This window comes from Porcisia hertigi, chromosome 28, assembly GCF_017918235.1.
Source record: "Porcisia hertigi strain C119 chromosome 28, whole genome shotgun sequence".
NCBI lineage: Eukaryota > Euglenozoa > Kinetoplastea > Trypanosomatida > Trypanosomatidae > Porcisia > Porcisia hertigi.
In genome coordinates this window covers 71,173-82,037 of record NC_090587.1, presented here as the reverse complement: position 1 = coordinate 82,037, position 10,865 = coordinate 71,173, and the positions used below count along the sequence as shown (strand labels likewise).

Sequence of the window (10,865 nt, the reverse complement as noted above, 5' to 3'; positions counted from 1 at the left end):
ATGTGAGACGGTGAATAAGAGAAGAGTGCAAAGTGTGGCATGGTGTCAAAGTGAGAGCGTGCGGTAAGCATTATGGGAGAAGAATAGGAGCAGGGGAAGAGATGGCAAATAGATGACATCACATCGGGTGCAAGAGAACAAGCGGGACATTCAACGGAGCGAATACAAGATCATGGCGTACACCACCAGCTCATTGAGAAAGGCTGTATAGCGACAACGTTGGTGTTCACGCGACGAGCAGAGACACGGACGTTGATCAGGACTTATGCCCGTCGCCTCTCCCTCACAATCACGCCTCGTCTTACAATCCTCCGAACACAGGCGGAGAAGGGGGAAGGGGGGGAGGGGGGGAGAGCACAGTGGAACGTGATTACGATACAATCGCACCACAAAGAAAAAGCAACGATGACTGTCCTGTCTTAGTAATGGGTGCAAGGAATGGGGCCGTCATCATTCACTGGTTCACACGAAGAGACGACGATACGCGAAGAAATGCACACGCGAAGACGCGCAGGCAAGTGATGCAATAAAAATGACATGATACGGGAAGAAAAAAAAAAGATGCACCCAACAAGGCGATGGTGAGCCAAACAAAGTCAACAGAGAACAGAAGGACACGCGAAATATGCTATGCCGCTACCACCACCACCACCACCACCCCTTTGTGGAGAAAGAGACCACACCGCACCGCAACCTCCTCTAACGCGCCGGCTACGCATGAAGTGCATTCCTTCCCTAGGCGACACATGGTCACATATATATAGAAGTTGCACACCTAAACACCTTTCTGCTGTGAGAGAACTTTTTTTCTCCTCCATGTACGTGGCAGAATATATAAAAATGTAGACGGGGAAGGCTAGAGAATATCATTCGTCTGCGTATAGGAGAGGAGGCCGCACCACGGCACGAAAAGGCAGCCGGAAAAGAAGGTGTAAGCACGGAATGGACCAATGTATGCGGCGATAAACAGTGGTGTGTACACACCCCACGAAAGAAGGAGCGGATACGGCATCACATCACGAAGAATGTGCTTCTCAACGCTGGCGACATCATGTCGTTGATGTGCCCCAAAACTATGAGCGCTCATGAAGCTCGGGTCGCTTAGCCCCCCTCGCGCTGCGGTCATGGCATTGAAGTAGGACCAAAGAAGGAGCGGCGTCAATGCCAACTGCTGTAAACCGAGTGCGCATAAGCACGGCGTGGCGTGACGTCTTAATGTGCCGAAAATTCGTGGCAGAAAGTGCTCATAGTACCCAATGGCGAAGCCGGCTATAAGTCCGAAGAGCGCGTTTTGCCCCAGACGCTCCTTGTCCAGCATCGAGAACATATCCGCCGCACTCGGGCGCGGGCGCGCCCGCCCCTCGCCGCGGGCACGCCGTATCGCCGCCTCCTTGTGAGCGCTGTAAAACTGCGCGAAGAAATCGCCCGCTGTCCATACGGAACCGTAAAAGACAGCCCCCCGGGTGCAGAGCAACATTTGATGCGGTACACTCGTACGCTGCGGTGTGTGTGTGTGTGTATATGTGAGAGAAAATATGGTCAGGTCGAGTACTGTGAAAATAGATGGCGACAAAGCCACGAAACAGCAGCGATGAAGGATACAAGACCAGCTTTCTGGAGTTCCCCTGTTCGCAGCCTTGTCGAGTCCGTCCACGTTTTTTTTCTTTTTTTTGGGGGGGGTACAATTTTTTCGTATCTTTTTCAACTGAAGCCGCGTGGAGAGACAAACCAACACAACAAGGAAGAGAAGAGACAGAAACAAAAAAAGAAGGCAGGATGGGGATGTGTGTGTGCATATACACATGTGTATGCCTATATACAGTAGCGGCATAGCATGCCAACCAACAGCATGCACACCCAAGTACCTTTTCATTTTGTTCACTTGTTTTTGTTTTCGTGGGTGGGGGGTGGGGGGCGACGTCGTCTACGCACAGTTCCCTAATTCAATTTGAGATGTGCTCTTAAACCACAAGGGGGCCTAAAGTTGAGAAGGCAGCGCCACTAAGACAAGGCCGGTGTCGTAGAATGTGATGCGGCCATCAAAGAGCGAACGTAAGGCAGAAACGCGCTTTTTATGTGGTGGAGGGGGGGGGGGGGGGGACACACACTGCAGAAAAAAAATACACAACTCCTTTCCGACCCCTGTCAAGTCTTCGTTGGCCAGCCTCATTGAATGCCACATGAGAAACGAGTCAGACGTCATAGACTGCCGCATCTCTACAACGCACGTAGGTATCCGCCACGCACATACACACGTACGCTGGCGCAGTAACCCCACTTTCGCTGTACGCCGATAGCAAGAAGCTCTGCAATACACGCACACGCGAGCTGGCGTGTTATGAGTTGACAAATCACGCTAAGAGCATCCACCAGACACCCTCATCTAGTATGCAGTGGCTCTTCTGCGCCCACGGCACGCCGTCGTGATGCTTTCTGTGCCCCCCCCCTCCTCTCCTCAAACTTCATCGATGTTGTGAGCAACTTCTCAAGGTACCGCGGATGCCTACTTGAAGCGTACGCTGACAGAAGAAAAGCAAGCGTGGAAACAAGGCGAATACAGCCCCCGAAAAAAGAAGCGAGGCAATGAGCGCACTGAAGAAGCTCACTGAACCGTAGCGAACGGGGATGGGGGGGAGGGGGGCGTCGATTCACCGGTGTCCGCCATAACCGACAGAAAGAGCGTCGTCATAACTCGACCATGACCAAAAATAAACAACGCAATCGATGCCGATCATGCACCGCAAAACTATACGTCACCCGCCTATTCATGATGGGAGAAAAAGCACAAAAAAGCGCGTCGGACAGAAACACCACGGCCGACGCGAGACACCCTCCCCGCCTATGCGGTAGGGGGGGGAGGGGGAGGGGAGGGAGAAGGGGGAGGGGGAAAGAATCCACAAAAATAAACAGTTAGCAGCATAAAGTGCGCCTCTCCTCTCCACTCGCGCGCCTTACTAATGAATGAGTTGGCGAGTGCGCAGGATATCCTCATAGACGCTTAACTCACGCAGAAAGCCCTCATTTGGACGTGCGGCCGGCCTCGCCAGACGCACCAAGGCAAGCGCCTCATCGCGTGTGATTCCTTTGAGATGCATTAGGTATGCCACGGCTATCGTCACTGACCTGGATAGACCAGCAAAGCAGTGAATAAGAACGCCTTTCCGGTGCGACCTGGCCTCATCGATGAAACTGAAGGCGTCCTCGAAGACAGGCTTCATTGCCTGTTCTGGGAAGTCATCAACAGGAAGTACAAGCTGCCGCATCCACGGCTCAATCACCGCCTCCAAGTCACGCCCCACGGTGAGAACGTAGCCAATGTCTAGATCATGGTACACGGTCAACGTCTGCGCAGTGCGTAGGGATCCTAAGAAGAGATAATCCAATACCTTGTCAGGATAAATCTTGTTGAGCTCCACCTGCAGCCATGGCAGAGTCTCGAACCAGCGCTGTTCTTCGATCTGAGTGACAAAACGAGGTCGATTATCGACTTTGAGCATGATACGTTTGCTAGAGGGACGACAAATTTTCTGGAGACGATCATAGGGTACGGACTCCTCAAGCATCTCCTCGTTCATGGCTAATAGCAGCTCCTCCAGCGAGGGGCACCACTCTAGGAGGGGCAATGGCAGTCGCTGCAATTGATTCGACTCCATCCCGATACGCCGCACCGACGGCAAAAATGGCGCTCCCGCTGCGTTGCACTCTGCTCCGCTAGCATCTTCAAACGGAAGCGACCTCAGCAGATTGTTGTTCACGGAGAGGACCTGCAGGTGTGGGAGGTAAAAAAGAGAGAGCGGAAGAGACGTGAGCTGATTCGTGTTGAGGATCAACTCCACAAGCACACCGAACGATCCGTTTGTGAAGAGTCTCTCCGGTAACGAAACTATTTTGTTCTCAGAAAGAGAAATCTTCCGCAGGGTGCTCAGTGGTGCATCAGACGGCACTGCCGACAACCCCAGCGCAGACAAGTTGCAATCCAGCGATGATTTGCACTGTTCAAGTTCGGTACGCAACTCCTCTTCGGTGTTACAAAGCGGCAGAGCGCTTAGCTTGCGTTGTGCTTTTGCCAGTAGCCCGACTGCAAAGGAGCAAGACCGCTTAGAAACCAAGCAGGATGTACTCAACTGAAGAGAGGAGGTCGAAGAGCATGAGTCCTCAGAGTAGTCCCCTCCGGACTTCCACTCCCCGAAATCGCAGAAACTTGAGGCTGAAGGAAACTTACTCATCACTGGTGTCCTCCACTAACTGTGAATATATCCTCCCTTCCTTCTGTGGTGTGATATCGATGAAACAAAGGAGGAGAAATACGGAGGGGAAGAAGAAGAGGGGGGAGGGGGATCTATTGAGTTGGGGGAACACAGAAACAACGATTTTTTTTTTTGCAATATGAAAAAAAAATGTCACATGCACGCTAGGCGTCGTCAGGGAATGAAGAATTTGTCTTTTGTGTGCTTCCATCATAGCGCTGATGCTCAATTTTTGATGGAACCTACCAATGTGCAAGGCTTCCCCCCCCCCCCTCTCCTGCTTTAACATGTCTTACCCGGTGGCTGACACGACGCGGTCTGCTTAGGGGAGGCACTGACATGAGTCCACAGAGAAGCTTAGTGAAGAAAACAAGATGGCATCGTCCTCCTCGCCATACGAAAGGCGGTGGCGAGAGGTACCGCGCACACGCCACAGCATACATCACTACAAAGAGGTGCGTGCGTATATGTGTGTGTGTGTGTGTGTACATGCCTGCGGATCACGGCTACAACCATGGGTGGGGGGGGGGGGGGGGGGGGGGAGGAACGACCCATGTACATGAACATATAGGGGAGAACAGCGACGAAACAGCGTCAAGACATTTTGAGGACCAAAACACACGTTCGGTCAGCGTGTCACACCAACGAGAGGTGGAGTGATTAACTGAAAAAAATAGAATATGCACATACATATACTCGATGACCAGGTTCATGACCTCAAACAGACTTACAAAGAAGTCGGGAAGGAGGAAAAGGAGGAAGGAGGAGGATTATACGTGCAAAAAAGGTCATCCCAAAAAGGTTTCGCTAAAAACTACGCGAGTCACGGTCGAGGGAGATGTGGAAGAGAAAACGGAGCAGGGGTCGCATAAAAACCGAGGGAGGGTAACGCGATACGTCTCGTCTGTCTCGCAATCTCGGCTAGACGTGTAAAGCGTTCCCTACTTGGTCGACAGCATCGGTAGCTAAAGTCTTCTAAAAATTGCTCGGCCATGCTTCAGAGTGATCCACAGGCATGGAAGTCTCACTCACTGGTGACAACAAAACTACGGAGAAGGCGCTCACTCTGCGTTCATGTGGTCAGAGCCCCATTGGCGTGCCCACGAGAGCTGCGGGGAAAGAAAGAAGATGGAAACAGAGAGGTGTGCCAAGACAAGGAGGAGCGAAGGGGGGGGAGCTAGAATAGAGAGAAAGACACCGTCGATCGCTCAAACGCGAACAAGCGGTGCAAAGAGGGTCTTGAAGTCAAGCTAGGAGTCGCGCGGTTCTACTACGTCACACAGTTACAGCCCTTCCGAGTTCACCCAGGATCGAAAAAATGAAGAACAAAGCGACAGGTGAGGAGGGGAGACGTGAGAGCGATGGTCAAGAAGAAAAAGCACGTACAATCAAGGGTCGGGGAGCAGACCGTTGAGGGCCCTTCGCGTACGACTTACGCGCTTTGTGGATCATAGGCACAACGCTTTTCTGCGCTCGACTAAAGCGTGCACTTGCGCGCAAAATCAGTGACGCGAAAGGGATTCGATGTTGCCGAAAACAACGAGAGACGTAGGCGGTAATCCTCTCACTGCCATCAGCATACAACCAAAAAAAAAAACATTGTCGACATTCACACGTTTTTTTTCTGCTCTTTTTTGCTAACGCAATCGACAGCCGCAGCTCTGCCTTAAGGTTGCTCTCCAAATCCACAAATGAAGTTTTACACGTAATCCGGCGACAATAAAAAAAATGCGCAGATGCTCAACACCCTGTCGAGCGTGACACAATCATTAGGGATAGCGCTTGGTCTGTTGTGGCTCCCACGAAGCTGGCGTATTTTAATTTTATTAAGGGAACATGCAAACTCAGCTCTGCGCGGTGTTTCGTCGCCGGATCGCCTCCTCGCGCTGCGACTTGTCCGCTGCAAAGTTGCACCGTAGTTCCCTTCCCTTCAACTTGTATCGATCCAGGACGGCTGCAGCGCAGCCAGCGAGCGAGACAGATGCCATGGTCACGTACATGTGCTTGACCTTGCTATTGTGTTTTACTGGTAGCATGTCGACCTCCTCCACCAACTCTGCATCTTTGTCAATCTCATCCACATAGTCCCTGGCACCGGAGTCCGTGTTCACCAAGGCGCAAACGAGATTCTTCACCTCCTGCACCGAGAATGAAGCGGGGATGCCGCCGAGAAAGAGCGTCCGCGCTCTCTTCTCCTTCCGATCACGCCAAAACGTACCCTGCTTATACTTTGGGTCGTGCCGCGGTTTCATCTCCGACAATGCGACCACGTCGCAATCGTTGGCACCGCTTGCTGACCCAAAGTGCTGTGCGGCTGCCCCTTCCATCGCCTCCTTGGACGCCGTCAGGTTTGAGACCAGTCGGGACATTTGACGCTCTAGCCGCTGACTTGTCTCCCAGCGCCGACGCTCCTTGCGCGACAGACCGTCGGGCATCCTCTCCGGCGGCAACGTTTCCAAGCGCTGTCGCTTCACAGGATGAGCAAAGCTGGCCGAGACACCATCTGCGGAGCTCCGTGATGAGGACGGGTCAGCAGACAGTGGAGCTAGTGCGCGCTTGCGTGACACTGGCGGTTCTGTGCTCATGCTGTTGAGTGGCAAATCTACCTTTGACGAAGAGAGACGCAGCAAAGACTCGTCGATTCCGAGAGGAACGGACGCCAAATCCTGGGGTAAAATACGACTTTCCTCCTCCGTCTTTTTGCGTTTTGCATCGCGCCGCTGCTTTTTGCGAATGACGGCCCTGCTTGGCATTATCTGCCCTGCCCAGGCGGCACTCGATCGACGGGGGTGGAGCGTTGAGAAAAAAAAAAGTTCTGCTATTTGGAATTGTGGAGAGGAATAAAAGACAGTGAGGAGCACATGAGACAAAGGAAATATGAGCAACAGGAGCGGCCATATTGCCTTGAGCCGGAGACCGAATGCCTCGACAACACCAACACACGTGGCCACAAGTGGCACTAGTCTCGACTTCACGCAAGCTTGCAGGTGATCAGAGCCGCGGTTACAGGAGCTCTGTTAGCACCCCTAGAGAACGAGCGCAAAGAGAAATTGTCACCCGCGTTGTACGAGGATCAAAGAAGCGAGCGGATAACAAAAAAAAAGACGTCCAAATTGCTTCCAGATGCCCATTGTGGGCAAGTTCGTGGTGAGCTGAAGGAGCGCCAAAAAAAGGGCGAGCAATGGCCCACCCCCTTTCCTTAGTGCACAAGGGCAGAGAGCTGCAAAACGAGAGACCTGCACGTCATGAGCATAAATATAAACCTTCTTTTTGGGGGTGGGGAGGGGCGGGGAGATACATTCAAGAGAGGCTTCAGCATGGCTATGAAGCTGCAGCAATTTTTACTGCACATTAATGAAAACAAAGGTGCAGAACAAGCAACGAAGGGCGTCGCCAAAGTGTGAGATGGTGGGGAGAGATGCCCACCACAGCGTGAGCCCGCAACGGGCGACAAAAAAAAAAACGCTAGTAGACGGAGATGAAAGCAGGAGCGGGGGCCACAAAAACAGTATATATATATATATATACATACACAGTAGATTAAGCCTCGATAGCGCTCCGTGCCCAAAGAACTCTGTCCGACAGATATGCTAGCCATGACCAGAGAGTGGTGCCGGTTGTCGAAAGAGATGTGCAGCTCACCCGCGACCGCATCTCTGCTGATTTCCGCAAAGTGATGAAGGCCACAGCGGCGCCACTGTAACGATGATGGGCATGTTGACAACAGCGTAGGATGTGCTACAAACCACATCCGCACGCACTCGCGCTCGTGTCCTCGGCAGCAGCACCTCGCAGGGAGAGAAGAGAATTTTTTTTGACTACGCAGTGCCTCTCGCACCCTTCACAGGCTGCGATCGCGTAATCGCCTCCGTGGGCAGAGCGCGAGTGAGCGCGGCATCTGAGAGACATCTTGTCTCCTCGTTGTAGGATAGATCCTCATCACAGTAGAGCATGTCTTCCACTTCTGGCACAACCCCCTCAAAGTCGTTTTGCCGCCGACTGAGCTCCTCTACAATCTGTAGCCGCTTGCGGCTTGAAGTACTGAGCACTCCACCCGTTCGATAGTCCTCCGCGAGCAAGACTACACTCGCCAGCAAGGCAAGGAGAGCCGAAAACAGGAAGAGCGCCTCGGTCCACCTGTAAGCCACCAACGGTGGCAGGTTCTGCGTCCGGTCCTCCGCATTGCTGCCGTTTGGACGGAAATGGTCCAGAATTACACCCACGACCATAGGGAAGAGTGCCAGACCGATGTTCTGGATTGAGGTCATCGCGCCATACGCAACCCCAACCACCGCATCGGGCACAGCCCAGGGCACCGACGGCCACAGCCCTGAAACCAAAAAGCTGTAGAAGCACCCCATGAGAACCATGAGAGGGGCACCAGGGATCGCTGACGCCATGAACAGCACATGGATGACCGCTATGAATGAGCAGGCAAAGATGAGCCACCACGTATTGCGGCCCACCGAGTCCACAGCCAACCCGATGACCGGACTCGCCACAGCTGAGGTGATCTGAAAGAGGGAAAGGTAGCGGGCTGCCGTGTCACCACTGTAGCCGTATTTGACCACGAAAAAGTTTTTTCCCACACCCATGAAAGGAAATATGGCTGTGTAGCAAAATACACATACAGCACACAGAAGCCAGTACGCCAAAGGCATTTGCAGAACGCCTGCCAAGCGCATTACCTCGTCATCAGTCGACGAGTCGTGCTCCCCCTCAGCGGCACCGGCTAGATAGCCGGTACGCGCGGCATATCGATCCGCCATTACGAGCACACTGCATGCAACCACGGAGATGAGGCAGGCACCAATGCCCGAAAAAGCAGCAGCGTCAACATTAGATTTGTTCGCTATCGCCGGCGCAAACAAAAAATTCAACGAAGAGCCGACACGAGAGAAGCTGATCGTGACGCCGAAGGCAAGCGCCATACCGCGATGGCCCTTGAACCACCGCGCTACAAACGCGGATTGCGAGACGGAGAGCGACTCCCCACCAAAGCCCAAGACTATGCGGCCAACAAACAAAATCCAGTACTCCGTCAAATACACGCCAAAGAAAAACAACACAGAACCCGCCAGAATGAGTGTGGTGAAGAGGAGCATGGCCCTGCGTAGACCAAGGTACTTGTCAATGAGGAGGCCGCCCGCGACGGAAAGAACCGTATTCGGCCACGCGTACACACTGTACAGGTACTGATTCATGCTCTCTGTGTAGATCTTCTGATGAGCCTTGAAATGGCCCTCAATAGTGTGCCCGCTGCCGCTGCCAATGGAGCCGGGGAAGTCATAGATGTAATAACTTCCAAAAGTGAGGAAGCACGCTACTCCCAGGACATACCAGCGGAGCTCTCGCGATTCTTCTCGGAGGATAGACCACACCGACGCTGCTTGCTCGGCAACTATATCGGTGCCCTCCTCTGACGCCATGAATGCTAAGGGAAAAGCCCAGCGGTAAGAAAATGTGCGTCAATACAACAGCGCGCCAAGGGTTTACGATTCTTCCCAGCAAATGGATGCAAAAAAAAAATGACAAAGACTACGACAACGGCAAGCCCCTGCGTGCGTCTCGACCACTGGAGAACAAACAAAAAAACAATTCGTGCAGGTGCAAAAAAAAAAATCCCGTTGCGGCAGGTGAACAAGGCGGTCCAGCGTGTTGGGCAGGGACGCGAACAAATGAAGAAAGACACATGAAACGCAAAAGAAGATTGAGAGAACGAGAGAGAGGAGAGCAGCGAGTTGAGGGAGACCTCACAGCTAAGAAATCCAACGACAAAGAGGGAAGACCGGTGAACGAAAGAGACTCCGGTTGGTTGCTGGGCCCGCAGCACCAGAGTACCACGGCTACGACAGCCGCCTTCTCACACGGTTGCATGTGCGGGAAGTAGGGGAATGTGGATATGTTTGAAGCGCGAGAGATGTCCGCATGATGAGTGACAAGGACCCCTGCAGAGGCCCGACAACACCCAGAGCAGAGATCAAAGAGCCAATCGTTGTAATCAGACAAGGGGGGAGCAAGCGGGTGCTGTATTTTCAGGTACGAACATAGTCGATATTTGAGGATAATCAGTAAAGTGCTTACCCCTGCCAAATCAACCACCAATGGCAGGCTCCACAGAAAATAGAAGATATAACGTCATGTCACAATTCTCGGACAGACACACACACACACAAAGGCAATTCAGCAGAGATGTGCTCTATGAAAGATGCCCGTCACATGGGAAAAAAAGAAAAAAAAAGCAAAGGCGGTCAGTGAAGATCCCCGCAAAGAGTAAACAAAGAGATGGCAGAAGCCCGTCCCTCTGAAAGAATGAGACACCTCAGATGAGCATCATCACTTCTTGTTTGTTTGGAAATCAAAGTGCAAGATATCCGAGCGCGCACCTTCGCTACCGATTGAAAGTGCGACATAGCTGCTCATTCATCAGCCGTCCTCGCCCGTCGACGGAAACATCCTACAACCTCGTCTAGGTGTCATTTTTTTCGCGTTGTATACTACACATGTGTACCAAACGCTCTGCCCCTTGTCGTGCTTGAATAATGAAGGAAAAAAAAAAAAACATCCGCTTTAATTGCCCAGTAACAGGAGTCTCCGTAATCCTCCGCGTGCGGGAAA

The 10,865-nt window shown here is 52.5% G+C and overlaps 4 protein-coding genes across 4 annotated transcripts; all 4 read right to left on the bottom strand.

Moving 5' to 3' along the window:
- Positions 1-856: 856 nt before the first annotated feature.
- JKF63_03433 (uncharacterized protein) lies at positions 857-1,477 on the bottom strand (the record flags this gene model as incomplete). The annotated part of the gene is made up of 1 exon (XM_067899436.1): positions 857-1,477. One exon carries the CDS (start codon positions 1,475-1,477, stop codon positions 857-859), a length of 621 nt encoding a protein of 206 aa, XP_067755675.1.
- Positions 1,478-2,954: 1,477 nt separating this feature from the next.
- JKF63_03432 (uncharacterized protein) lies at positions 2,955-4,226 on the bottom strand (the record flags this gene model as incomplete). Its single annotated transcript, XM_067899435.1, has 1 exon — positions 2,955-4,226. The coding sequence occupies one exon, from the start codon at positions 4,224-4,226 to the stop codon at positions 2,955-2,957; it is 1,272 nt and encodes a 423-aa protein (XP_067755674.1).
- Positions 4,227-6,091: 1,865 nt separating this feature from the next.
- Positions 6,092-7,000, bottom strand: JKF63_03431 (uncharacterized protein; the record flags this gene model as incomplete). Its single annotated transcript, XM_067899434.1, has 1 exon — positions 6,092-7,000. The coding sequence occupies one exon, from the start codon at positions 6,998-7,000 to the stop codon at positions 6,092-6,094; it is 909 nt and encodes a 302-aa protein (XP_067755673.1).
- A 1,065-nt stretch (positions 7,001-8,065) lies between these two features.
- On the bottom strand, positions 8,066-9,676 carry JKF63_03430 (uncharacterized protein; the record flags this gene model as incomplete). The annotated part of the gene is made up of 1 exon (XM_067899433.1): positions 8,066-9,676. One exon carries the CDS (start codon positions 9,674-9,676, stop codon positions 8,066-8,068), a length of 1,611 nt encoding a protein of 536 aa, XP_067755672.1.
- Between the last annotated feature and the right edge of the window lie 1,189 nt (positions 9,677-10,865).